The sequence below is a fragment of the Cucurbita maxima genome, unplaced genomic scaffold (genome assembly GCF_002738345.1).
Source record: "Cucurbita maxima cultivar Rimu unplaced genomic scaffold, Cmax_1.0 Cma_Scf00024, whole genome shotgun sequence".
NCBI lineage: Eukaryota > Viridiplantae > Streptophyta > Magnoliopsida > Cucurbitales > Cucurbitaceae > Cucurbita > Cucurbita maxima.
This window is the reverse complement of record NW_019272040.1, coordinates 272,142-298,833: the sequence shown is the minus strand read 5'-3', so window position 1 is coordinate 298,833 and position 26,692 is coordinate 272,142. Positions and strand designations below refer to the sequence as shown.

At 37.3% G+C, this 26,692-nt stretch overlaps 6 protein-coding genes and 1 long non-coding RNA gene across 11 annotated transcripts; 4 read left to right on the top strand and 3 right to left on the bottom strand.

Moving 5' to 3' along the window:
- Positions 1 to 156: 156 nt before the first annotated feature.
- Positions 157 to 4,236, top strand: LOC111497596 (glycine--tRNA ligase, mitochondrial 1-like). The gene is made up of 9 exons (XM_023148426.1): positions 157 to 791; positions 958 to 1,340; positions 1,582 to 1,699; positions 1,933 to 2,127; positions 2,217 to 2,441; positions 2,833 to 2,892; positions 3,002 to 3,082; positions 3,172 to 3,577; positions 3,801 to 4,236. Exons 1-9 carry the CDS (start codon positions 315 to 317, stop codon positions 4,031 to 4,033), a joined length of 2,178 nt encoding a protein of 725 aa, XP_023004194.1. The 5' UTR covers positions 157 to 314; the 3' UTR covers positions 4,034 to 4,236.
- Positions 4,237 to 6,508: 2,272 nt separating this feature from the next.
- LOC111497943 (pentatricopeptide repeat-containing protein At4g02750-like) lies at positions 6,509 to 9,676 on the top strand. Its single transcript, XM_023148962.1, has one exon. It carries the CDS (start codon positions 6,628 to 6,630, stop codon positions 9,367 to 9,369), a length of 2,742 nt encoding a protein of 913 aa, XP_023004730.1. The 5' UTR covers positions 6,509 to 6,627; the 3' UTR covers positions 9,370 to 9,676.
- On the bottom strand, positions 9,579 to 11,804 carry LOC111497944 (amino acid transporter AVT6E-like). Its single transcript, XM_023148963.1, has one exon. It carries the CDS (start codon positions 11,432 to 11,434, stop codon positions 10,028 to 10,030), a length of 1,407 nt encoding a protein of 468 aa, XP_023004731.1. The 5' UTR covers positions 11,435 to 11,804; the 3' UTR covers positions 9,579 to 10,027.
- An 835-nt stretch (positions 11,805 to 12,639) lies between these two features.
- Positions 12,640 to 19,342, bottom strand: LOC111497721 (EIN3-binding F-box protein 2-like). Of its 4 annotated transcripts, XM_023148616.1 has the most exons (17): positions 19,188 to 19,342; positions 18,321 to 18,618; positions 18,083 to 18,211; positions 17,755 to 17,962; positions 17,509 to 17,655; positions 17,024 to 17,098; positions 16,677 to 16,748; positions 16,310 to 16,381; positions 16,032 to 16,103; positions 15,840 to 15,911; positions 15,452 to 15,523; positions 14,645 to 14,716; positions 13,866 to 14,009; positions 13,703 to 13,774; positions 13,346 to 13,492; positions 12,991 to 13,177; positions 12,640 to 12,897 (listed from the first exon to the last, which is right to left on the bottom strand). In XM_023148616.1, exons 2-16 carry the CDS (start codon positions 18,516 to 18,518, stop codon positions 12,993 to 12,995), a joined length of 1,737 nt encoding a protein of 578 aa, XP_023004384.1. In that variant the 5' UTR covers positions 18,519 to 18,618; positions 19,188 to 19,342; the 3' UTR covers positions 12,640 to 12,897; positions 12,991 to 12,992. The 4 variants fall into 4 exon arrangements, with proteins under 4 accessions (XP_023004384.1, XP_023004382.1, XP_023004385.1 ...); XM_023148614.1 differs by having other exon boundaries at positions 12,640 to 13,177; XM_023148617.1 differs by having other exon boundaries at positions 12,640 to 13,177; positions 18,321 to 18,498; positions 19,188 to 19,334.
- Positions 19,343 to 20,456: 1,114 nt separating this feature from the next.
- Positions 20,457 to 23,312, top strand: LOC111497657 (DEAD-box ATP-dependent RNA helicase 35). Of its 2 annotated transcripts, none has more exons than XM_023148517.1 (3): positions 20,457 to 20,692; positions 21,034 to 21,977; positions 22,316 to 23,312. In XM_023148517.1, exons 2-3 carry the CDS (start codon positions 21,046 to 21,048, stop codon positions 23,178 to 23,180), a joined length of 1,797 nt encoding a protein of 598 aa, XP_023004285.1. In that variant the 5' UTR covers positions 20,457 to 20,692; positions 21,034 to 21,045; the 3' UTR covers positions 23,181 to 23,312. The 2 variants fall into 2 exon arrangements, with proteins under 2 accessions (XP_023004285.1, XP_023004286.1); XM_023148518.1 differs by having other exon boundaries at positions 20,457 to 20,698.
- A 65-nt stretch (positions 23,313 to 23,377) lies between these two features.
- On the bottom strand, positions 23,378 to 26,079 carry LOC111497658 (calcineurin subunit B-like). The gene is made up of 7 exons (XM_023148520.1): positions 25,838 to 26,079; positions 25,616 to 25,711; positions 25,390 to 25,514; positions 25,185 to 25,281; positions 24,183 to 24,292; positions 23,757 to 23,831; positions 23,378 to 23,674 (listed from the first exon to the last, which is right to left on the bottom strand). The coding sequence occupies exons 2-7, from the start codon at positions 25,683 to 25,685 to the stop codon at positions 23,624 to 23,626; spliced, it is 528 nt and encodes a 175-aa protein (XP_023004288.1). The 5' UTR covers positions 25,686 to 25,711; positions 25,838 to 26,079; the 3' UTR covers positions 23,378 to 23,623.
- LOC111497659 lies at positions 23,769 to 24,484 on the top strand. Its single transcript, XR_002720646.1, has 2 exons — positions 23,769 to 23,851; positions 24,138 to 24,484. It is a non-coding gene; the product is annotated as an uncharacterized LOC111497659 (long non-coding RNA).
- Positions 26,080 to 26,692: the final 613 nt, after the last annotated feature.

Sequence of the window (26,692 nt, the reverse complement as noted above, 5' to 3'; positions counted from 1 at the left end):
AAAAAAAAAAAAAAAAAAAAAAAAAAAAAAAAAAAAAAAAAAAAAAAAAAAAAAAAAAAAAAAAAAAAAAAGTATAATTTGTTCTTCATCCGCTGAAAGCTTCGGCCTTTATATCTTTCTTCTTCCATTTTGAGTGTGCTCCACAAACCCTAAAAAAAACCGATAAAGAAGAACTCGTGTGGATTCCAATTCCATTAGAATACAGAAAAAAATATTCGAATGTGGGAATAATGGCCCCACCATCATAAACCTTTTCCCAATTTCTAAACCCTAAATTCTCTCCCTCTCAACCAATTCTGATATCGCCCCCTCGCATGCGTCTTCTATCGTCATTGACTCCACTTGGTCAGCATTTCAGTTTTCGCCTCAGAATTGTCATTTCCTTTCAATCTTGCAATTTCCCCCGTCTGTTTACAATGGCATCTTCCGAGGAATCGCTCAGAAATACCCTTTCTCAAAAGCAATCGGCTGTTGATGCCCAAGCTAATGCTGTTCGTGCCCTCAAGGCTGCTAAGGCTGCCAAGGCTGAGATTGATGCGGCTATTGAAGCTTTGAATGGGTTGAAGATCGAGAAGGCTTCGATTGAGAAGAAGCTGCAGGCGGTTGTTACTGGGGTTGGTGGCGATGGCGCCTTGAACAGGGAGTCATTCCGGCAGGCTGTGAATAACACTCTTGAGAGGCGTTTGTTTTATATTCCATCGTTCAAGATTTACCGTGGGGTTGCTGGATTGTACGATTATGGTCCTCCTGGTTGCGCTGTTAAATCCAATGTTCTTGCCTTTTGGCGCCAGGTTTGTTGATTGAACTTGCTTTTACTTCGATTTTTCGTAATGGGTATCAACCTGAAATTGATTAGAATTGTTCCGGAGTTTGTACTTACTGTATTCAATTCAATTGTGACCAAGTAACTATCTTAGAGTTGTCGTTTTGTTTTTGTTTTTTTTAATCTGTTTGCAGCATTTTGTTCTTGAAGAAAATATGTTGGAAGTTGACTGCCCTTGTGTGACACCGGAAGCTGTCCTGAAAGCATCTGGTCACGTGGATAAGTTCACGGACCTTATGGTCAAGGATGAGAAAACTGGGACCTGCTACAGGGCAGATCACTTGCTTAAGGATTTCTGTAATGAAAAACTTCAGAAAGATCTTAGCATATCCTCTGAGAAGGCTGCAGAATTTAAGCACGTTCTTGCAATCATGGATGATCTCTCTGCTGAACAGCTGGGTGCTAAAATTAAGGAATATGGTATTGTTGCTCCAGATACTAAGAACCCACTGTCTGATCCTTATCCATTCAATTTAATGTTTCAGACATCAATTGGCCCATCAGGCTTGCTCCCTGGGTGAGTATTTGATCCAAATTTACACTTCCATTTGTATAAACTTCATTTCTGAATCAGTATGTTGTAAGAATTTTCTGCTCGAGTTACAACTTCTTGCGATTTAGTTCATCATACTGTTACACAGAAGAGAAAATGGTTGATTTTTTGTTCTCATTGTTATGCCACCTTTTGTTTATCCACTCTCGGTCAATGCAATTCGTTACGTGATTAACTTAGATGTGTATATATGTAAATGATGCAGGTACATGCGCCCCGAAACAGCGCAGGGCATATTTGTCAATTTTAAAGATTTATATTATTACAATGGAAACAAACTGCCCTTTGCTGCAGCACAAATTGGGCAAGCTTTCAGAAATGAGGTTACCCACTTGTTTTTTAGCTTCTTAATTACACTTGCAATTTATGGAGGAGACTTAGCATTACAAGAATGACCTGTATTTTACTTTGTTTTCAATTCCCATGTCTATTATTTTCTGGTTCTTGTGACTGTTGCTTTCAAAATGGTTCTTGTTGCTAGCCCTTGTCCAAGGTTCGTCTGTTTTGTTTCCTTTGGTGTGTATGTTCAATTTTCAGTCCATCTGTTTTACTACAGATATCTCCTCGTCAAGGTCTGCTTAGGGTTCGTGAATTCACGCTAGCAGAGATCGAGCACTTTGTTGATCCTGAAGACAAATCCCATCCAAAATTCACTGATGTAGCGAACTTGGAGTTTTTGATGTTTCCAAGGGAGGAGCAAATGTCTGGTAAATCTGCAAGGATAATTCCCTTGGGTGAAGCTGTTGCAAAGGTTTGTGTACTGAATCTCTACTTCTCATATTCCCACTACCATGTCTCTTGTATCTGTGTGCTAGGTTGATATGATATATTGTGACGCAGGGAACTGTAAATAATGAAACTCTTGGCTACTTCATTGGGAGAGTATATCTTTTCCTAACTCGCCTTGGCATAGACAAAAATCGTTTGCGTTTCCGGCAGCACCTTGCAAATGAAATGGCTCATTATGCAGCTGACTGTTGGGACGCTGAGATTGAATCTTCATATGGTTGGATTGAATGTGTTGGTATTGCTGACAGATCTGCATATGATTTACATGCCCACACGGTACGAATTCAGATAACCTTTATCTTTTCCAAATAGTTGTAATTCAAGATAATGTCTTTAATTTGATGGCAGATATTTCAAAGCTAGTTTAGTTTTCATTGAGTTCCATTAACTGCCCTATTGCTTGGTAGGATTTATAAGATTGAAGTGTCTTCAAGAGTTCTACCATTGAGATTGTGTTTGTATTTGTGAGATCCCACGTCGGTTGGAGAGGGGAACGAAACATTCTTTATAAGGGTGCGGAAACCTCTTCCTAATAGACGCGTTTTAATAACATTGAGTGAAAGCCCAAAGAGGACAATATCTACGAGCGGTGGGCTTAGGCCGTTACAATATTGTTTCAAGTTGCATGTAAATGAACTCTCATATTTTTCACCTCTCCTTTTAATAGGAAAAAAGTGGTGTTCCTCTTGTAGCCCACGAGAAATTCGCGGAACCAAGAGAAGTTGAGGTACTTATCATTCTTGTTATATCTGAAGTTTTTTGAGATCTGTGAATATCTTCATGAGAAAAAAGAACTGTTCTAATGCTCTACATTCACTCGTGATATTAAATTTCAGAAATTGGTCATTGCTCCTGTTAAGAAAGAACTTGGCCTCGCTTTCAAGGGAAGTCAAAAGAACGTTGTGGAAGCTTTGGAGGTAACTTATGGATTTTTTTTTCGGCCGAGCGATTTGTGGCATCTGTAATTTTTGGAAAACCTGACTGTCATAGTATGCAATTATTTTAGGCGATGAAGGAGAAAGAAGCCTTGGAAATGAAAGCAAATCTAGAATCCAATGGAGAGGTGGAGTTCTATGTCTGCACACTGGGGAAGAATGTGTTGATCAAGAAGAGTATGGTTGCAATTTCGAAGGAGAAAAAGAAGGAACATCAGAGGGTTTTCACACCATCCGTGATCGAACCCTCTTTTGGTATTGGTCGGATTATCTATTGCCTCTTTGAACACTCTTACTACATGAGACCAAGTAAAGGTGGGGATGAGCAGCTAAACGTCTTTAGATTTCCACCCCTCGTTGCACCTATCAAGTGCACAGTTTTCCCACTTGTTCAGAATGAGCAGTACGAGCAGGTCGCCAAAGTTATCTCGAAGTCGTTAACTCTATCTGGCATTTCCCATAAAATCGACATTACAGGTACTCGAACATAACTTTCGATTTTGTTTTGCTGTTCTTCTGTAGCTGTAAATGAGACTTTAAGTTCTAAGAAATGAATGAAAACTTGGGAGATGAAAACATAGGATGAATTACAATAATAATGTTTTGCTGTTCTTCCCTGTTTGGTTTAGAATCCTGATCCTTACCTTCTTCTGCATTGATATAACTCTACTCATGTTTTTCGTAATCACTGTCGATTCAGGCACATCGATAGGAAAACGATATGCACGAACAGACGAGCTTGGCGTTCCTTTCGCAATCACTGTCGATTCAACATCTTCAGTGACAATTCGAGAGAGGGATAGCAAAGACCAAATTCGTGTGAGCGTGGAGGAAGCAGCCTCGGTCGTGAAAGATGTGACCGACGGCCTAAGAACATGGGAAAATGTATGGTCTACATTCCCCCATCACGCCTCTGCAGCTGCAGAAGATTGAATTTTTACCTTAAGCAGGTTCTCCAGTTACTTTTTTTTGTAGTTGAGTGCAAGATCCTTATTTTAACCTATAAAAGTATTTACCATGGATAATACTTGAAGATTCTTCTTTAATTTCATTTAAAAAAAAAAAAAAAAAAGTATTAACTTTTTTTTTTGAAGGAAATAACTCCATAAGGTTTTAGTGTAATGCCACCAATGCTTGCTGGGATTTGTTTTCACCACTTTTTTCTTTGCCTTGTCACTGCCTATGTGGCAGAGATAGAGACACGCATGCATATCTACTGCCTTCTCATTTTAATAAACAAATATCTAGTCATTAATTTTTATCTTTTTTTTTTTTTTTTCATATTTCATTATATAATGTTTTAATTTGAATTTTACAATTGAGATAGACATAGTGAATGAGACATGTATTTTTTTTTTTTAACTTTTAATTCGAGAAATATTATAATTTAACATATTTTTTAATTCTATAAAATTTGAGAAGTCTAATATTAATATTAACCCCCCAAAAAAAAAAAAAAAAAAATCTTATAACTCATGAGTAGTTTGTGCTTTTAATGTAAATTTAATAGTGATAGTTTCTTATAATAACTAATACATATTTTATGTTGTAAAAGTATTTTTCTCTAACATTGAATTTTAAAACATATTTAAATTATAAAGTTTAAAATTTTAAGTTTTTATTAAATACTTCCGATAATCTTTAATTTACTCCATTATGGATAAACATGAAAATGGTGTAATTTGACTAAAAAAATAAAACCTAAAAATCGATTTAACATTAACATAATTTAATACGCTTCATTTTGAAAACTTCCAATTGCCATATTTTTACGTTTCCCTTCCGATCTCAAAACCAAGGGCTGGCACTGGCAGAGTAACACTCTATGGGCAAAGCACGTACAAAGACCAAAACCCCCCCTACAACATTACGAGAAGGCAAGGGCATATTAGGAAAAATAAATTCTGTAAAGTTACATATTTACCCCTCCCGCAAACCTTTATGTCCAATTTCCAACGGTGAAACTTCATCACTTAACCAACCCTCTCCTTCCCACATGCAAGTTTCAACTTCCCGTCTTTAATGGCGAACAAAACCGCTCCTTCTTCCCGCCGCCTCTGTCTCTGTGCTCCGACCACTCACCCTGGCTCCTTCCGCTGCAGCCTCCACCGTCGTATGCGGAAGGCCTCCAACAAAATGCCGCCGCTTCCTCCGCCTGGAAACCAATCGAAGGCCGCCTCCACGACAGATCTCGTTAAGGCGTTTCTTATGCAGGTAATCAAGCCGTCGAGTCAAGATCTCCAGAGAAGGAGGAATTTCCAGCCTAAGCTTTCTCGATTCTGTAATGCCGCTTCCGACTATGGATTGGCGGTTTCTTGATCGTGAATCGCGTATGTATATACGTAATGATTCTCTTTGTCGTACGTCTCTGTTTTCCGCGGGAATTTTGCGTGTTGTTTAGGTGAAAGCGTAATTCAAACCGATGATTAAGCGTTCGCTTCTCTTTATTTTTTATGACGAGGTGGATGATGATGAATTCGCTTTTGAAATCTGAGAGACCTTTTTTGATTTGATAGATGTTCGATTAATTTATTGAATTGTTGATGAAGATCAAAGAGTGATCTCAGTAGTTTGTTGCTCTGCTTGATTGCACTGAAGTGAATTTGATTTGTACATAATTGGCGGACGGCTCTTCAAAACGTTGTTGCGTTTAGTCATGTTAGTGAATTTGAGTAGCAAAGTGTACTTCATCTTAGCTTCTATAGTTTTAAGATTTTAAATCCTTTACAACTTCGAACCAAAATTAGGGCAAAATATTGATGGGCTGAGGTAGAACGGGATGGTTCCCCGACTTCATTCCCTTCCCATTTCATTCACAATTTGTGCCAAATTTCTCAATTAATATCATGAACATTAAGGTGGAGAATTTTCGAAGATCAATCACATAGTTTTTATTATTATTATTATTATTTTTTAAATAAAATATTTTTTGGATAAAATGTATGAAAATCCTAAATTTTTCTTTAAAAATTTGATTCGAACTTTTATAAAAGGTCAAGAGTATGATGATTTTTCTATAATTTAGTTTGATTTTTTATGTGTCTTAAAAAACATCAAAAAAGTGAAAAATCGTCATACTCTGAAATTCATTTTATTTTTAGCTATTATAGACAAATTAATTAAAAGTGAAAAAAGTATAGACACGATAATAAAAATAAATAAATTAATTAAAATAATATTTTAGCTATTATACTCTGAAATTCATTTTATTTTTTATGGACCATATATTTTTTTTCTTTATTATTTTTGTTTGTGATTAAAATTATTAATAGTATCAAATTATAAGTTTTGTGAAAAGTAAATTATTAAATTTCAATATTTGAAAATAAATGGGATGAAATAAAATGAAGTTATTTTAACCAAATAAATAAGAAATTACAATAACTTGGTAATTCGAGAATTTTTGCTGCGCCGCCTCTCAAGTACCCGAGTTTTCCCGATCTTCATCGGCAGTATTGAGTTTATTAGCGAAAATCTGAGATCAAAGCTTAGGGTCGTGAGGGTTACAGCACCGCTCACTATGTTCAATGATACGCCCTCTTCTTTTTCGCATCCGACGCGTCTCCACTCTCCCCCTCCCAACGCAGGACAACCTCAAATCAATCCTTTTCCAATGCAACAAAACGATCCTTCAACTCACCAAACTTGGCCGACTCACCGAGGCCCGAGACGTCTTCGAATCCATGTCTCAGCGAGATTCTGCCTCTTGGAACTCGATGATTGCTGGGTATGCACAGAACGGACTTTTGCGCGAAGCAAAAGCGCTTTTCGATGCGTTTCGAGGGAAAAATGTGAGGACTTGGACAATTTTGTTGACGGGGTATGCGAGACATGGGCTTATACATGAGGCTGTGACTGTTTTTGAGTCGATGCCGGAGCGGAATATTGTTTCTTGGAATGCGATGATTAGTGGGTATGTGCAAATTGGTGACTTGAGGACTGCGCGGAAGCTGTTCGACGAAATGCCCGAGAGAAATGTTGTGTCGTGGAATCAGATTATTACTGGGTATTGTCATTCTGGAATGGTTGTTGAGGCTCGTGAGCTATTTGATCGGATGGTGGAGCGGAACTCTGTATCGTGGATGGTTATGATGTCGGGGTATGTTGAGATTGGTGAGTATCGAGAAGCTTGGCGTGTGTTTTCTAGGATGCTGAGGAGTGGGGCGAGGCCTGATCAGGCAACTTTTGTGGTTGCTTTCTCAACGGTTGCTTGGTTGGATAATTTGGAGTTGCTTGGGAGTTTGAGAACAATGGCTGTAAAGGTTGGTTATGAGAGTGATGTTCTTGTGGGAACATCAATTCTTAATGCCTATACAAGGAATGGAAGTTTAGAGCCTGCATTTCAGTTCTTCGAGGCAATGCCGGAGAAGAACGAGTATTCATGGACAACAATGATCTCAGCTTTCTCTCAATGTGATAAGTTAAACGATGCCATTGCCTTGTATGAGCGAACTTCTCAGGAAAGTGTTGCCATTCAAACAGCGATTATCACTGCCTTTGCTCATAAGGGAAGGATTGAGGAGGCCAGGAATAAGTTTGAGGAGATTGTGAAGCCCAATGTGGTTGCTTGGAATGCTATGGTTGCTGCATATGCGCACAATGGAATGCTTGAAGAAGCGAAGGATACTTTCTTGAGAATGCCAGTGCGTAATGCAGTTTCCTGGGCTGCCATGATCGCTGGTCTTGCACAAAATGGCCAAAGCATTGAGGCTTTGGAATTGTTTTCTGATCTTCATAGATCAGGAACTGTACCAAATCATTCAACCTTCACCAGTTCTCTCTCTGCTTGTTCAAATATTGGATTTGTAGAGGTTGGTAGGCAGATTCATGCTCTCTCCATCAAAATGAGGTGCCAGTTTAATTTATTTGTGGGGAATGGATTGATCTCAATGTATGCCAAATGTAAGGACATCGATGGTGTTGTTCTGTTATTTAACACTATGAAAAGTAAAGACACTGTGTCTTGGAACTCTCTGATCAGTGGGTTTGTGGAGAACAATATGTTGGATGATGCATGGAAGGTTTTTGAAAGGATGCCAGAGCGTGATGTTGTGTCTTGGACTTCCATTATATCAGCTTATGAGAAAGCCGGGTTGGAGGATGTTGCATTTGGATTGTTCCATGACATGCTCTCTGTAGGGACAACGCCAAATGAATCGACCATTTCCACCCTCCTTTCTGCCTGTGCATCGCTTGGTACTACTAAGCTTGGGGAACAAATTCATGCCTTGACATACAAACTTGGGCTCAATTCTTGTTTGATTGTGTGTAATGCTGTGATAACAATGTATTTCAAGTGTGGTAGTCTAGAAGGAATATCTGTTTTCAACGAGATGTTTGATCGAGACACGGTTACTTGGAATGCCGCGTTAGTTGGCTTTGCACAGAATGGACTAGGAAAAGAGGCTATTGAGATTTTTAAACAAATGGAAGCTGTAGGAATTTTGCCCAACGAAATTACGTTCATTGGTGTTCTGTGTGCCTGCAGCCATGCTGGATTAGTTGATGAAGGCTGGAAGTATTTTAGTTTCATGAATCATCATGGAATTACCCCATCAGTTGAGCATTATACATGCATGGTTGATCTCCTTGGCAGGGCTGGAAAGCTTTCCGATGCCAAAGCTCTCATCGAAAACATGCCGGTAAATCAGGATAGTGTGATATGGGAGGCACTTCTTGGTGCCTGTAGGATCCATGGTAATATAGAACTTGCTCAAAGAGTTGCTGAAAGGCTACTTAGCATGGGAACTAGCAGGCATGGAACATATGTTTTACTATCTAACATCTATTCATGTAAAGGTCTGTGGGAGAAGGTTTCGGAAATCGAAAACATGATGAAGAACAAGGAGGTTGCAAAAGAACCAGGAGCCAGTTGGATTCAGATCAGGTGCAGAATACACTATTTTATTACCAAGGACGACTCTCACGACGAAATCAAAGAGATTCATTCATGCTTGAAGGTGTTACTAGAACGGCTTACTCTGGGAGGGTATGTGCCTGAGACAAATTTTGTGCTTCATGATGTGGAAGATGAACAAAAACTAGATGAGCTTCTATATCATAGTGAGAAGCTTGCTCTTGCTTATGGTATCTTGCACACACCGATCGGTGCGCCAATTCAAATCACGAAGAATCTTCGGATTTGTGGAGACTGTCATACCTTCATGAAATTCGTCTCTCAAGTCACACATCGAAAGATAATTATAAGAGATGGGTATAGGCTCCACCATTTTCTTGATGGGTCATGTAACTGCAGGGATTACTGGTAAGGTATAGCTGTACAGAAGACAGCACATTCAAATTTAAGTAGTGGCTTCGAACTCATTTTCTTATATCATTCTTATAATTCCAACTGGGCATGGCTGCTACCAGTTGATCAACAGAAATTGGAAGTATCAACTCTGTGAAACATGCATCCTATGGTGAAATTTTTGAGTTACAGACTGAGGTAAACAACACGATTTTTTTTTTTTTTTTCTTCTTTCAATGTAACATGCATTTTCTGGGATCAGGCTAGAGAAAGTTATATGTTTCAAGATTGTAAACTACATACCTTTCAAATTGTTTGATCAGAAAGAGTAGAGTTTGCATTTAACAACAGTAAATTTACGTCCCAAGGGCTCAATCTTTCATATTGTAGTAAAATGATCATTCCATTAGATGCAATATGGACCAAATGGAACTTAATTCCTTACAAGATGAACATTCATAAGAGAGATTCACTCACTTCTGCAAAATTGCAGCAGCTCTGTAGTATCACATAACTCTCCAGCAATGCTGCTATAAAACAAAACTATCCTTTTCATACCTCAAGTCAAGCCATTGGCGATGCAGGCGTGGACGTTACGACCGCGCCAAATAAAACTAGCTCAGAAGAATCGGTAAAGTATTATGCAAAAATCTACTCTTAGAGTACTGAAAAATGAGTTACTGGGACTGATTGCTTAAGCTGTAAACATTTCCAATCAATCCAAGGATACCAACAATGACAGCCATAACTAGCATAAACCATGATATGAGCTTCTCTGTTGCGTTCAAGCTCCTATGCCCACTCTGCTTGCATAGCTTTAAGGCAATAACTGAGGGTAATATGAAGCCCAGCGACACTGCTGTTGTTGCCCCTGTAAACTTAAAGGCCATCCAAATGTTAGGAATCATGGTTGAACCCATATAAATCAGCGCCAACAAAACTACTGTCAAGGCCAAAGACCTCTTCCTGCTCTCTGCAAGTGGTGCTGATCCCTCGAATACTAAGGTGTCGACTGTTTGTCGTAACGAGAAATGAGCAACTGGAAAAACAAAAACTAAATGAAGAACATAACCAACTCGAACAATATAATTTAATGCGGAGCTGAATCGAATTCCCAAGTCTCTGTCGAAGTTGGTCAGCACGTCTGCCTCGGTATCGTTCTCAAAGAGTAAATAACCAGATATGGCAGTCAAAGCATAAACTACAATGCATATAGCAGTTGTGATCCTCCCAACCGTATTCATCCTCTGTGGAGACCGTGCTTCGAGCTCGTTGTATATCGGCGGGACATTGAAATGGCAAACATAAGCATTGGTCATAATTGGAACCACCACAAGGAGGTCTAAGATCGCCTCCTTCGATCCAAAATCAGGACTCATTCTTGGAGGCTCAATTTGCCCTTCAAAAAGCTTAATCAATGCTATGGCACAAGCAATAATAACAAAGACGACTGCGAGCGCGACCGAAGCAGCCGACGTCAAGCTCAAGGAGTCGATCTTATTCAAAGCACAAAGGGGTGCTAGAAAAACAACCAAAACAACCAAAACCAGAAGCTTCCTATGATCCCAAAATCCATGTCCTAACCACTGATCAAAAACCCCAATATGACGAACAGAACCAGACATAACATCCCCCATAATAATCAAATAAACAACCAAAATACCAGCATTGTTCACAATTATACAGATTTCAGTCAGGACCTTCATGGATTTCCCAAATGCACACTGAACAACCTCCCCATATGACGAAGACTTGGATATAACCATAAATCTCACTAACAATTCAACGCTAAACTCAGATAAAATACCAATCAAAACTATCAAAACTAACCCGGAAACCACTCCAAGAACTTTCATGGTGGCAGGTAGAGCCATAATCCCAGCTCCAACAATCGTAGTCGTTAGGTTAAAAACAGCCCCGGCCATCCCCGATCCACCTCGAGCCTCCCCAGTGATAAGCGGATGGAAATTGACATCAAACTCAAGATCATCGAATCGATCATTAGAATGATTCGGAGCAGCCGATCTGGGAGTTTGAACATCAATCTGGGATTGCAATTCAACGTATTTTGTGTTGCTATCCATTTCGATGCATAAACGTTGAACAATTTATGCAACGACAAAAATCAAGGAGAAAAATGACATCGACATTGTCCAATCCCAGAGAGAAAACAGTTGAGGCGATTCATCCAACAAGAAAGCAATTGAAATTGAAACTTCTTCTTTCTCCGATTAAAATCAAACGGAAAAACCGAAATCTCAGGGTCAATGGTCCACCATCGTCTGTTTCTCGTCGTTGCTTAATCAGATTTGAACAACGTCGAAAATGGGAATTTGAGGATCGGAAGGAATTGTTAATGGTGGAGTTTTCAACAGGATCTTGTTCCCTCATCGGAGCTCCAAAGATTTTAAAAAAAGAATGTTCAATTTCTTTCGGTCCATCTCAAAATTGAAATCCGGATTTCATTTATTTTAAGCCAATTCCCTCAGCCTATAAATATATGTGATCATGATGACGTGGCATAATCTTATTACCAAACATAAATATTACTTATTTCTAATGCAACAATTAATATAATAATTAGATTCTAATAAATAAAAAAACTTTATTTCCAGACGTCCCATATATTTTAATCTTAAATACAATGTACAAATTCTAAATAATTATAAAAAATATTAGTTATTTTTATATGATTATTTTATAAAATTATTTGTATATGACACGTTACACGAAATCTAGAAGTGCACAGGGACGAGAAATGAGGAACATAATCTCCCATCTTCAATCCCTACTACTCCAACTAGCTATCGGGAACAGATATGATGAATATAATTTCTAATTCTGACTAGCTATCAAACACCGAGACGAGGAATATAATCTCCAATCCTGACCAACTATCATGACTTACTAACGATGAATCATTCCTCCTCACTGGTGGTCTAGTTAGATGTCCTTCATAGCCACTGTTAAGATTATTTTTCCGTTTAAATAATCTCTTACCCCAATTAGCTATTTATTACTAACAAAGATGAAAAATATAATCTCGAATCCCAACTAGCTAATAGTTAAGAAGTTTTCCTCGGTGGTCTAGGAGCCGTTAAATGTCCTTTATGTCCTTTATAGCTACCGTTACCATTATTCTCCATTCAAACAAAGATTTTCCACCTCGTCCAAGACGACTTCAGCCATTTATAGTACAATAGTAACTAAATAATTACAAATCTCAAAATAAATTTATTAAAATTTAGAGAATAAATTGTAATAAAATAACAGATTACAAACTAAGAGCTTATTTAATTTTGTAATCCTTTTGATAATAAATTATTTAAAAAAAAATGGAAGAGCATCCATTTCCAGTTTTGTACATCAAACTGAACAGATAATCAAATAAACTTAATCTGCATTATTCACATTTCCACTTTTTCTGCCATGGATTGCATTGCAAGCTTTCTGCAATTCTTATCCAATTTTTGCAATGAACTTGATTGAAAAGAAAGCCTTTTAGTAGACTCAAACAAGAACACTTGGTCTCTCAAAAGCTCATGGCCTGAAACAAATGCAAAACTATGTGCAGTTTGAAAAGAACTTGCCTGGATATATTATTATTTACAAGGAATCACAGGACATCTCTTCTTCATACCTCTACTCAGGTCGGAAACTCACTAGATTTGGGAGGTCGGTCATTTGAAGCTTCTTAATGTCGCTTGCCGAAACCCGGCAGGCCTCCAGCGTCAACTGCTTTAAATTCTTGAGAGTTTTCAGATTCTGCAGTCCCGCAGAGGTGATTCTCGAATTCGAGATGCTTAAAGAAACCAACCCCGTTAAACCTGCATTTACAGAGCATATAGATTTCAAAGGTAGAATGAAAATGAAACCAATCTCTTTCAAAAGAAGAGCGCATTCATTGTGTTCATCAAATCGATAAAGACGCATAAACACGAGTTGCCGAGCAACATACAAAAATGTAGAACTGTTAACGAGTTTAAACGCAGTACCTGAGATTAGCTCCAAGGTTTTATCAGTCAGATTGCAGTTTTGTGACAGATTAAGCACCATCAAGGAAGACAGGTCCTTGATGTTCTTTACACCAGCATCAGTCAATCCTCCGCCACATATTTCGAGTGACTGCAGGTTCTTAAAGTCTGCTCACCAAAAGAAGATCCCACACAAATCAAAAACTTCCTATGACATTTACAAGTTCCAATTCAAATTGTATAATTCAACCAATAAGATCAAAGATTACTCTACGAACTGAAACTTTATAACTTTTCAGAGTTTTGCGAATGAAACATCGTAAAATATATGTTTCATTCTGGAAACAGACGAAGATTTGAATGTGAATGTACACATACTTCGTAAATAGTTCGTTCCAGAGTCTGTAATGCGAGCTCCGAAAAGATCCAGATGAGTCAATCCCACTAAACCTGCAAAAGAGGAATAAAAAGGCACATCATATCATACAGGATGATCTTCAAAAGGCCTCCATAATGAGAGCATCGTTACAAGCATAATTACCAGTTAGGGAAGCAAGTCCAATGTCTGTGATTTGGCGAGCATCCAAATTCAGTGATTTTAGAGATGAGAGTCCAGACAGCTTTTTTAAGCCACCGTCTGCAACTCCGGTGAATGAGAGATTCAAATTCTCGAGTTTAAACAAACCTACAACATATTAGATCGATGGTTGTAAAAGCCAAGCGTAACGAGGTTTGGATGACACTAAAAGGTCGAAACAAAGTACAGGCAAATCATCATTTGGACTATATCGTTAAAAGTACGTGATGAAGCTTACAGCATAACGTACCAAGGGAAACAACATTTTCAATATTCATAGCGTATAACGGAACATACAAAAAAGAAAGCCAACAATAAAGGAAAAAAATGGTCTCCAGTCGAGTAAAATAAGATCGAAAGGGATTATTTCAAAAGGCTTTGTCACTAAAGTCCACATAGAAGCAAAGAACTGAACAGGGGACCAAGCATCACTCAAAGCTTACAGTTTAAATGGAAAAACATCAATAACATTCCCTTCTGCTTTTACTTTGAAAACCAAAAGGCAATCTAATTTTTTTGTTCATATGATCAAAGAACTAAGACCATCATCAGACGGTACCTACAGGATTCTGAACACATAACCCATCAGTCAACAGTCAACAGCCCACAGTCATATGTCTTTTGATATATTTGAATGTTTCTCAAATGATCGCTCGAATTTGTAAATAGAATACAAGATTAACAAAAACTGATTAGGTAAAAAAAAAAACCAATATATTGTCAAGGTAGTGCCAATGTCTAACCAGATAGGTGGCGCAGACCATTGCTCCCAACATCAGTGTCAGACAACTCCAAACATTTCAAACGGTGGAGAGCTGAAACATTAGCAGAAATTTTTAGCAATTAATTGGCACAAAAAAGGTAAAGTAGATAAAAGAAGCCATAGGGCACACAGGGACAGAACTATGCGCGGATAAATGTGTTGTTAAAGGCGAGGTACTACGCTACATGAAGGAACACTGTTGAATCAGGTATAAAGCTTACAGTTAAATCATAGGAGGAGGGGTATCAAATTTTGATGAACCATCTAAAATGCTACCCTTCATACCAAACTGCACTGAGGCAATGATATTTTTGGCATAATTAAGATGGAAAATAAAAAAAGGAACAAAAGGAACCCGGTTTCTTTATAATCACGTTTGTTTTAAGTGTTTTGTTTCTGAAAATTGTGTTTGTTTCCTCCCAGTTTCTTTATGATCGTTTTCATTTCTCTTAAGAACAGATTTGAATTCCTATCCTGGTTCCAACAACAAAATCAAGTTCCTGAAAACTAAAGTATTTCAGTTTCGAAAACTTGGTTTGGATTTTGAAAACTTTGAAAAAGAAATAGATAACAAAACAAAGAAGTAATAGGTGAAAGTAGCGTCTATAAACTTTGTTTCAAAAACCAAAAACCAAATGGCCCAGCAAACTAGAGGTCAGGTGTTCGTAGCTACAGGAACATTAAGGAAGATTTAACTACAGTTTTCGTAACATGGCCAAACAAGAATAGAGAGTAAACAAAATTGCAACAACATCAAAGAGAGATGTTAGAAGTTTTAAATGTAAACCTTTCAAGCTAGCCAAGCCATTATCCCCAATCTTGCATGAATCCAAGTTCAAGCTCTCCAAATTCGTCAGACCTGTTTTGTTGAAAATTTCATAAATTAAAAATATATATGTAACTAAATTTATAAAGAAAAATGACTCAGCTCAGGAGATTATTATGCAATTTCATTTATTGGTAAATACTTCATAAGCTTTACGAACTTAAAATCGTCATAACATTGTAAACTTGTTGCGCAGAAAATAAAATTTTAATTACGAACAACATCTTGTGAATATCAGTGGCAGGGTGCTGATGGGCAGATAGCTACCCTTGCAGCTTCATTGGCATTAAGAAAATATAAAATGAGGTTTTAAAAGGGATTCAAAAAGGATTTCAGAAGGTAAACCAACCTTTCAAGTGGACCAAACAATCATCTGTTATGTCATTGAACCCCAAGTTCAATATTCTCAAGGCCCCAAGCCCTGTAGAAAAAGTAGTCCATCATAAGTACGACCACTCCCACACGAGCATGAGAGAAGAGGTAGAATACTAAAACGAACAAGGACAAGCAATTTCATGAAATGAATCTGGTTGAAACTTACTAGAAAAATTCTCGCTTCCATCATCAGTTATAAGACATCTGCTAAGATTCAAATATTGAAGGGCACCAAGAGCTGAGCAAAAGGACACCCAAGTTCAGTATGGTATGATAAACTGAATATAAATACATATTTTGGCCTCTCTTCCAATTTTGAAAAAAAGTTCCAAATGAAGAATGCAGTGTCTATTATTGACCGTATGTCGTGTAAGCACTTGAAAAAGAGACCGATTAAATTACTAGCACCCTGAAAAGGATAAACAGGTGTCGAGAATAGTAAACCTGAGAGAGTGTTTAAACAAGCAGCTGTAACTGGACAACCCTCTAAGTTCAGTAGTGAAAGTTCATGCAGTCCTGCAATGCAAAGAAGGCATAATCGACACTGTCATTTATAGAAGCAAAGTCATAAGGTCAAGCAAAACAAAGATTATGGATAACCTGCTACATAAAACATTGGGAAATAGATAATATGCATGATATAAATCATAAGGAATCGAACATGGGATAAGCATATGTCAACACTATAAAACCTCGAGCTCTGTTAGCTTCCCTAGCAGCCCTAAAAAAATACAACCTGAACACTATGGATAAAGAAACGCCCTTATATTGAGCATTCGAATAAAAATAAATGGGCAACGGTAACTCCTACCTCCCAAGTATGTAATACCAGTATTGGTAACCTTACTGCATGAAATTTGTAATCCTTTCAAGTTTGTTAGCCCTGACGAGTAAAAGAAATAATCAGTTACAAAACGAAAATATGTACACGAAAAGGTTAGCAGATGATTTTAATCATAAAATAACACCACATTCAACCAAAGGATGATTTTAATCATAAAATAACACCACATTCAACCAAAGTTACTTTAAAGGTAGATAAACTGAAAAAAATAATAACTCAATAGCATTTTTTTTCTTCTATGAAAAAGAAATAGAACCGTATATGAAATATCTACTACACATAATAGAGAATAAATCCTGGGAAAGTATAATTACCAGAGAGAGGCTTCATATCAGAATCTGTGATGCAATTACACCATTTGATATTGAGAGATTCTAACTTTGTTAATCCTGAGAAAGTGTAAATATCAAAACTATAAGTCGCCATTTCCACTAATTTTCTATAGCTTAAAAGAACTTTCATTAAGAATAATGCAAGCATTAGAGATGCTATGAACAAATATTTGAACAGCTTCCCTCAAGTATTAAAACAGCTCCACTTCACTAATATAAATAATAAAGCACAATTCTGTGTAAGCCTCCAATTAGGAATAATCAAGTATTATAACAAACAAGCCGCTAAACGAATGTTTAAGGTTCTCTTTTAGCAGATAAATAGATAATCAAAATGCTTGGACGATTACAAAGCTTATTTCCTGGGGACTACATTCTACTTGAAGCTAAAGCAATCTGGACATGGATACAATTTTTGTCCGGCAATATTCTTTCCAGAAAAAAATACTTCAAGAAGTAGAAAGTACCTTGGAGATGAACAAGGCCACCATGAATGCCAGAACATTTCTCTAGGTCCAATCTTATCAAATTAACAAGATGAGAAAAGACAATCATCCCTTGAGCGGTAATTTCATTGTTTTTCCTAAAACTCAGACTTGTCAACCTTGAGAAGCCTGAAAGATTTACTCATCATGGTTAAACAAAGTAAAAAAAAGACCCTCACTCTATGTGCATCGAAACGAGAATCAGATTGAAAATAATTGGATATATACCTCCGATATGCGCCAGTCCTTGATCTGATATTTGTTCACAGAAGTTTAAATCTAAGGATTGGAGATTTGAGCAATTCCTGAGATGCATCAATCCATCATCGGATACATCTGATCCAGAAATATCCACAGAAAGTACAGAAGATCCTTGTGAGGAGATGATATCCATCCAAGCATCATTCACCCCAGAATATTCTCCAAAGTGAAAATCCTGAAAGTACACAGTATATTCCTTACATTATATATTTATAGCAATTCAATTGGTTCAAAAGAAATTTCGAAAATAATACTAGATTGATACCAACTAATGAAACAGTTGACTCTCAGTTACCTGGAGAGCACAATTCCGAAAAGCATCGATTGAAAGATCAGTTAGACGCTGGGAATACACCAACTCATTGAGGATCAGCTGACTAATATCCCTCGGGAACATCTCAAAGCTATCATATTGATCTATATCCTATTATCCAAATAAACACAAAGAAATTAGCCATGATATACAAAAACAACCACTACATGAACACCAGAAAACATTAACCTCACACAAAAAGGTAGTGAAAATGGTGTACCTTGCATATTCTCTGGATGCACAAGTTCATAAGAGAACAGCATTTCACTCTTCCAGGATCGATATCTACAAAAGGACGAGAAAATGATGTTGCCAACCATTTGGAACTCCCACTTTTGCAATATTTTCCAGATACTCCTCTAGGGAAACTATCTTCATTATCCAGCTGGTCTCTCTTCCTAGAACAAGCTCCCCCCATCGACAAGATATCCCGTAATCAATATATGTCATAAAAACGTCAACAGAACACAATTGTTGCCATGCAATAACCAAAAAGAACAAATGCACGTTACTTCGCCCTGCCAGAATAGAGCATAGCAATAATCTCAACAACACGTCCAAGCATAAATATAAGAAAGTACAAAAGATTGCAACTTGATGAACTTCTTATGATTATGCTCATCTGACATTTCTAAACATGATTTCTTGAAGTCAGCCATGTCAGTTCTCGATACTTTCAAACTAACAACATCTCATGGACTATTCTTCATCGAAATGGAAAAAACATACTGAGATTTCACATGATCAATCTCACTCTGCAGCAAGAGTGAAGAACAAAAAACACTTAAATGAGTAAAATCAAATAAGAACATGAAAAACATTCAAACATGGAATTAAAACAGGAGAAAACCCCTGATCGCACCACTTAAAATGCAAAATCCCTCGTTTTAGAGATGATCAAACGACTGAAGAACATCATCAAGCTCTTAAAAATCACTTTAGCCCTCGTCGTCGATCAAAACTTCTCCAATCCACCAAGGAAAGATTAAAGAATTCTAAAAGAAAATACAACTGATCAACAGGAAAAAGAAAAAAGAAACAAACTATCATCAACAGAAATAAGAAAAGAACAGAACGACGATCATACCTCAACATGATCAGACTGAATACATTAACCGAAAAGGAAAAAAAAAACGATTCCAAGAAGGAGGAGGCTAAGAATGAATGAAAAAGAAAAAGAAAAATCAAACGCAGTCTTCAGCGCAAATGGATTTTTTTTTTCTTTTTTTCTGTTTTTTCTTCTTCGGAAGTGGAAAGCTACAATTAGACGAAGAACAAGAGTGAAGAAGGGGTCCGGAAATAATAGAAAGAGAAGTATGACGTGTCACGAGCCGAACCAAACTCCAAAGCAACAGATATTCGACACGTGTAATCTTGGGAGAGATGGTGGCTCGGCGTTAGTGTGCTTCGTTTGATGAGATAAGAAGGCGGGGTGTGGGTCCCACTTAGGGGTTTAGCTAATATCTATTTTAGTTTATTTTAATTTCCATATTTAAAAAAAAAAGTTTGATGTGATTTTTTTCCTTCCTTGAATAATTGATATGATTTTTTTTTTTTACGAATTAATTTGATTTTTTTATTTTAGTTTTTAAATTTATTTCTATCATCATAATTTCAAGACAATATTAAAATTTTCAAAATATTGTGATATAATGTCAAATATTTTTTTTGTGGGTAAATTTATTTTGCATAAAAACAAAAAAATAGTCGCTTTAAAAAAATTAAAATAGATAATTTAAAAAATATTAGCATCAAATATAGAACATAAAGATTTAAATTTTTTGTTGAATTTTTTTTTTTCAATAACATTAAAGGTTTTGTGGGTCTTTCTTAATACATTATTACTATTTAAGTAAATAATACAAATAGATAATTTAAAATGTGAAAATGACGTAGTCCAATGACGTTGGATTATTTTGAACCAAATTATCATATCATAATTGACAAGAAGAGATGTATTTGCAATTGTGGGGCTTACAAATAGTTTAACTTTATTTAATCTTAGGGGAGGGGTTAGGGCCCAACGAGATCGGGGCTAAGGTCCCACTAATGTGTAACGATAGTCTCCTACCACTAGGGTCCAACTAGATCAGGACTAGAGTTCTATTAAGGTCCAACAGTATCGAGGCTAGAGTTCAACTAAAGTTTAATAGAATCTATACCAAAGAATTAGAAAATTTTATAATTTATAATTTTTTTTAACAAAAATAAATCTAAGAAATCATTTTTAACAAAAATAATACTTAATTAATTTTTTTTAAAATAGTAAATCTAATAAATCATTTTTAGCAAATTGGAAAATTATAATAGAAATTAAGAATCAAGTAATTGGTGAAGGTAGAGTTAAATTACTAATAACTCCACCCGCCGCTGATAGACGGTTTTGCAGTCAGAATTTCAGAAGACTCGGTTGTTGTTTCCTTCCGCCCACCGCTGCCGCTTTTCTCGACGGAGACCCTCCACCGACCAAGCTCCCTCTGTGTCTCAGTACTTTTCGTTAGTCTAGATCATCCATATCACTTTCTCCATTTGGTTCTTATTCGAATCCTGACAACGAAGAAGTAGAGGAGTGATCTACCTCCCGTGGAACAGATTCGAGTAAATTGTTGTTTTTTTTTTTTTTTTTGCCTTTTGATAATGTTTGTGGGTTCTTTATGTTGAATCATTTGTCGACTAAGTTCTTCGGTTCATGTATTTCACTCTAAATCTGTCTCTGGGTGGTTCGAAGCTGAATGGGATTGAATCTCGAACCCTAATCGGGAGAATCTAATTTGAGAGTCTTGTTATTGTTGTTATCTGCATTTGAGGTTTTTTTGTTTGGCTACTTGTAATTATTATCTGCGTGTAATATGAAATCTAATAGTTTCTAGGGTTAGCTGCGAAGTGTCTAGGGATTAGATTTATGATTGTCTTTTGATTATTTTTGGTCGCAGAGAGGGGATTCTATGATGGATGTAGTAATGAAGGACGAAAAAAGCATGGAAGAAGAAGAGGATTATGTTGAATATGTTCCCGTGGCAAAGCGTAGAGCAATGGAAGCTCAAAAGATTCTTATGCGCAAGGGCAAGGCTTCTGCTCTTGAGGAAGAACTGGAGAAATCAAGACTTGCTGAAGCTAAACCTAGTCTCCTTGTAAAAGCGTCTCAGATGAAGCGTGACCAGCCAGAAGTTAGTCCAACTGAGCAGATTGTTCAGCAGGAGAAGGAGATGATTGAGCACTTATCTGATCGTAAGACACTAATGTCGGTTCGAGAATTAGCAAAAGGAATTACTTACACAGAGCCATTATTAACTGGATGGAAGCCACCATTGCCTATCAGGAGGATGCCGAGAAAGGCATGTGATTTAATACGCAAACAGTGGCACATTATAGTTGATGGTGACGATATTCCACCGCCAATTAAAAATTTCAAGGACATGAGACTCCCAGAACCAGTTTTGAAGAAGTTGAAAGAAAAGGGAATTGTGCAGCCTACTCCCATTCAGGTCCAAGGTTTACCAGTGATTTTATCTGGTAGAGATATGATTGGGATTGCATTTACGGGTTCGGGAAAGACCCTAGTCTTTGTTCTTCCTTTGATAATGATTGCACTACAAGAAGAGGTCATGATGCCAATTGTTTCTGGAGAAGGGCCTTTTGGTTTGATTATTTGTCCTTCAAGAGAGCTTGCTAGACAGACCTACGAAGTGGTGGAACAATTTTTAATTCCCATGAAGGAGGCTGGATATCCTGAACTAAGGCCTTTACTCTGTATAGGTGGAGTGGATATGAGATCACAAATAGAGATTGTGAAGAAGGGTGTTCATATTGTTGTTGCAACCCCTGGGAGATTGAAGGACATGTTGGCAAAAAAGAAAATGAACCTTGACAATTGCAGGTAAAATATTTCTTCAGTTTCTATTACATCATTTGGGTTACTCTCTGAAAACGAATTTGAAATGGACTAGCCAACCTATGATAGCGAGTAGCAACATAACTTATCGATAATATTTCTCTCGTGTGGAAACCGTCAATTGTTTGGCAAAGAAATCCATGCTTGCTTCCATCTTCACTATAAACTTTTTTTCTAAGGTTATTTTTGTAGATGATTTTGTTGTTATACAACTTGTTTCCCGTGACTTATTTTAGCTGATGCAAACTGATGATTACTTTACGTTCTCAATTTAGTTTTCCTCTTGATTGAAAATAATGATACAAATGCTGCTATTGTCATAGGTATCTTACCTTAGATGAGGCTGATAGATTGGTGGATCTGGGTTTTGAAGACGATATAAGGGAAGTTTTCGATCATTTCAAGGCGCAACGCCAAACTCTCTTATTTTCTGCCACAATGCCTACCAAAATTCAAAATTTTGCAAGAAGTGCCCTGGTAAAGCCTGTAACTGTTAACGTGGGAAGAGCTGGAGCTGCAAATCTTGATGTTATCCAGGAGGTCGAGTACGTGAAACAAGAGGCGAAAATTGTTTACTTGCTTGAGTGCCTGCAGAAAACTCCACCTCCAGTTTTGATATTTTGTGAGAATAAAGCCGACGTCGATGACATTCACGAGTACCTTCTCTTGAAAGGTGTTGAAGCAGTGGCAATTCATGGAGGAAAAGATCAGGAAGAGAGAGAGTATGCTATATCATCCTTTAAGGCGAGCAAGAAAGATGTATTAGTTGCTACTGATGTTGCATCAAAGGGTTTAGATTTTCCAGACATTCAGCACGTTATCAACTACGATATGCCAGCCGAAATTGAGAACTATGTCCATAGGATAGGACGAACTGGACGGTGTGGTAAGACAGGAATTGCGACAACTTTCATAAACAAGAATCAAAGCGAAACAACTCTCCTTGATTTGAAGCACCTTCTGCAAGAAGCAAAACAGAGGATTCCACCAGTGTTGGCCGAGCTAAACGATCCAATGGAGGATGTTGAAGCGATCACCAATGCCAGCGGAGTCAAGGGTTGCGCTTATTGTGGCGGTCTTGGTCACCGTATCCGGGACTGCCCCAAATTAGAACACCAGAAAAGCATGGCAATTGCAAGTTCTAGAAGAGATTATTTTGGATCAGGTGGTTACAGAGGAGAAATTTGAGAAAGCTAAGAACAGAATGGATATTTTTGTTTGGTTTCCCATTTACCCTCCACGGATAGTACCTGTACAAACTGATAAGTTACTATGGTTAAAATGTTCCAATGAAATCATGCAGTTTACTTGGTGGATGTCAATACGTTCTTTTGTCTGCGTTGATTTTATCTCAGTGACAATGACACATGATTGACAATCAGTGTTATTTTTCTTTGCAACAGGACATCATTAATTGACATTATTGACTCTGTTTCTTACAAATATAGAAAAGAAAGGATTGTCTGTGAGTATAAACTATTGCAGATTTCTTTAACAGATGAAAAGAAAGGATTCTGGTCTAAGTTCTGGATGGAACATCAAGCTTCACGGTCTGCAGTCGAGACTCGTCGAGTTCAACTTTTTTTCTGAGAGTAAAATTGGTAGGCTTGGCCTAACAGATCAATAGCTGGCTAGTCCACTGGAACTTCTACATCCATTTTTATGCCTGAATTACCAAGGACCTGCGAGAAAATTATGAAGTTACGATGTCGTTCGGTGTTGAAAATTTACTACTCGTGAAAAGTTAGATAACATTATAGGTACCTTGATGAAGTCGTCCAGTGTTAAATGAGAGTTTCTGGTATAGCCTGCTTCTAGTAATAGTTGGCACAAGACTTGCTGCAAGGAAAGAGAAAAAGGTAAGATAAATTCTTATACTCCGGATTGATCTGATCTAACAGGACATTTTGTTTATGAAGGTGAAAGAAACAATATGAACACAAAGCAAAAGAAACATATTTGAAATGTTCCTTTCGAGCTGCGTAAATGCTCGTGTTATATATGCACAACCAGCATATCATCATTCATCCAAAAATGAACTTCGTTTCTTGTCGATTACTCGATACACCGATAATTGAATGGATTGATGTTTCAGAGGCTTTATTTGCTATGTATCACACTAAATAAATCACACTGCATTCTCAGGTAACAATAAGTTGGAGAGGGAGTAAGGGAAGGAAGAAGCCATGCCTCTCTCTGCTTGTCGGAGATGAATGGACCCGACAAATCCCGGAGCACTTCAATGATATCATCGAACGACACCTTGCCATTGCTGTCTGCATCATATACCTTGAAAATAACTAAAATGAAGAGATTGTAGCAACAATTAGTAAGGAATAACAACTGTCTCAAACTGAGTTTTGTGCAGTGACTGAACTCTTTGATAGAGTATTTCAAAACCATGATAGTTGAAGTAGATATCATGGTAAAAGTTCCTCCATATTAAGTCATCAAACTTATAATCCATGACATCTCGGTTATTTTAGTGACAACTTGTAACTGCTCAAACCCACCGCTAGCAGATATTGTCTTTTTTGGGATTTCCATTTTAGGCTTCCCCTCAATATTTTTAAAGCACGTATGATAGGGAGAGGTTTCCACACTCTTATAAAGAATGTTTCGTTCTCCTCCCCGACCGATGTGGGATCTCACAATCCACCCTCCTTCGGGGCCCAACATCCTCGCTAGCACTCATTCCCTTCTCCAATCAATGTGGGACCCTCCCAATCCACCCCCTTTGGGGCTCAACGTCCTTGCTAGCACACCGTCTCATGTCCACCCCTTTTGGAGCTCAGCCTCTTCGCTGACGCACACTCGGTGTCTGGCTCTAATACCATTTGTAACAGCCCAAGCCCACAGCTAGCAGACATTGTCCTCTTTAGATTTTCTCTTGAAGGTTTCCCCTCAAAATTTTTAAAACACGTCTGCTAGGGAGAAGTTTCCACACTGTTATAAACAATATTTTGCTCTCCTCCCCAACCGACGTGGGATCTCACACAACTTACGCTAGCCCATCTTAGATATCATGAATTATAACTCATACGTCGTTTGAGGAATTTCCACCAATAATTGAGAGGGGAATGATGAAAACATTTTCCCTTTCCTTATAACATTATTGACCATGTTATCAAGGGATCTCTGACATTTTAAATGAACAAACCAGGAGAAAACAGCAGAAACACAAGCACTTACATTCAATCTTATGGTGCATACTAGCTTTAGCACTGAATACAGACAAGAAAGCCACAAAATCCTTAAAATTCAAACCATCAACCATCTTGAGCAGCCGCTGAAGAACACAGTAAAACAAAAAACACCACTGATATAACCAACGCACAAGAAGCACACAAAAACAGATTCAAGTTCAAAGTTGAATGATGAACCAAGAAAAAGAAACCTGAGAAAGTGGATTCATAGCAAATTCAGGAACTGAGAGGAACTCATCAGCTGAAATAAACCCCTTAGCATTTCTATCAAGTTGGCAGAATCTCTGATATAAGGACACTATTTCCTGTTGGGAGACTGTCATAAACAGAGCAAAAACCAACAGAAAGTAAGCCAAAATCAACCACGAACAAGAACAAATGAAGAAATCAATCTAACACAAGTATGAATCAACCCACAAAGTTTGTCGCAGTGTTCTTGAACTTCTTCAATATCATACTGAGTAAGCATCGATGAGGCATTCCCCATGAATTCTCTATCCAAATGCCCAAGTTCTACACAAACCCCATAAAACCCATCATTCAAATCAATATTCAAACACAGAAACAGTATAAACACTCCCAAATTTGATGGGTAAACTGAAATTAGAACAAATGGGTAAAAGGGAAATAAGGGCAAACCTGAAAACCGAAGCTGATCGGATGATAATGGGCAATATTCAAATTGGGGTTTCTTTTCAGAACCAACGGAGCTGCGGCTTTCACATTGACATCATCGAGACTCTAAAAATCAGAGATGAGCTTTTTTTTGCCCTTTCTTTGGTGTTGTCGAAGGCAACGAAGATCAACCCCCTTGATCCTGTTCTAAATTGAGCGTAAAATTTGAGTATTTTTGTTATGTCTTAAAATTTACTGAAATTAATTGATTTTTATGAACGGAATGAACCTTCAATGCTCTTTTGAATCGTGATGATGTAAGGTTTAGCTCAAATGTTTTAATTCTTACATGAATCTCTTCTCTAAAAATTACTTTAAATGTAGTGTTAATTTTTTTTTCCTATTTTACACACTATTTTATCTACCACTAGATAACTAAAATTTAAAATACCAGCTTAAAAGCTAAATATTCTAGAACTTCGAAAATTTTAAATCGAAACCGTCATAAGGTTTGGTGAGGAAAATGGTTGCTTCTATTATTTCTCTCTGAGCTATGAACTACCGTTGTCTAGAAGAGGACAGAATGAACCATCAATCAAATGGTGGAAATTGATTTCAATCGAAACACTTTCTTTTCCATAGAGATTGCAAATATGGATTTATCACTTCATGGTAGAGAATACGAGGGATGAACAATGATCTCAGTTTTGTATCGGGTTACCCTCTAATATTTGCTCATTCAAATTCTTAGTCATTAAATAATCTTTCTTTTCTTTATTTTTTTCGAGTAGCTAACCAGCAAAAACGTTGACCTCGAAGAATTATGTGCATCCAACATTTTCTCATTTTGATATCATTATAATCATTTTTTTATGTTGA

Excerpts from the sequence above, each read along its gene's own strand:
- LOC111497596 (XM_023148426.1), top strand. The coding sequence starts at position 315 with ATGCGTCTTCTATCGTCATTGACTCCACTTGGTCAGCATTTCAGTTTT. Across the intron at positions 792-957 it reads TTCTTGCCTTTTGGCGCCAG|CATTTTGTTCTTGAAGAAAA; the intron begins GTTTGTTGATTG and ends ATCTGTTTGCAG. Across the intron at positions 1,700-1,932 it reads GGCAAGCTTTCAGAAATGAG|ATATCTCCTCGTCAAGGTCT; the intron begins GTTACCCACTTG and ends GTTTTACTACAG.
- LOC111497943 (XM_023148962.1), top strand. The coding sequence starts at position 6,628 with ATGATACGCCCTCTTCTTTTTCGCATCCGACGCGTCTCCACTCTCCCC.
- LOC111497944 (XM_023148963.1), bottom strand. The coding sequence starts at position 11,434 with ATGGATAGCAACACAAAATACGTTGAATTGCAATCCCAGATTGATGTT.
- LOC111497721 (XM_023148614.1), bottom strand. The coding sequence starts at position 18,518 with ATGGGGGGAGCTTGTTCTAGGAAGAGAGACCAGCTGGATAATGAAGAT. Across the intron at positions 15,524-15,839 it reads TTGTTTGGTCCACTTGAAAG|GTCTGACGAATTTGGAGAGC; the intron begins GTTGGTTTACCT and ends TCAACAAAACAG. Across the intron at positions 13,493-13,702 it reads TGGAACGAACTATTTACGAA|ACTTTAAGAACCTGCAGTCA; the intron begins GTATGTGTACAT and ends TTTGGTGAGCAG.
- LOC111497657 (XM_023148517.1), top strand. The coding sequence starts at position 21,046 with ATGATGGATGTAGTAATGAAGGACGAAAAAAGCATGGAAGAAGAAGAG. Across the intron at positions 21,978-22,315 it reads ATGAACCTTGACAATTGCAG|GTATCTTACCTTAGATGAGG; the intron begins GTAAAATATTTC and ends CTATTGTCATAG.
- LOC111497658 (XM_023148520.1), bottom strand. The coding sequence starts at position 25,685 with ATGGGGAATGCCTCATCGATGCTTACTCAGTATGATATTGAAGAAGTT. Across the intron at positions 25,282-25,389 it reads CTATGAATCCACTTTCTCAG|CGGCTGCTCAAGATGGTTGA; the intron begins GTTTCTTTTTCT and ends TGTGTTCTTCAG. Across the intron at positions 23,832-24,182 it reads TCTCCGACAAGCAGAGAGAG|CAAGTCTTGTGCCAACTATT; the intron begins GCATGGCTTCTT and ends CTTTCCTTGCAG.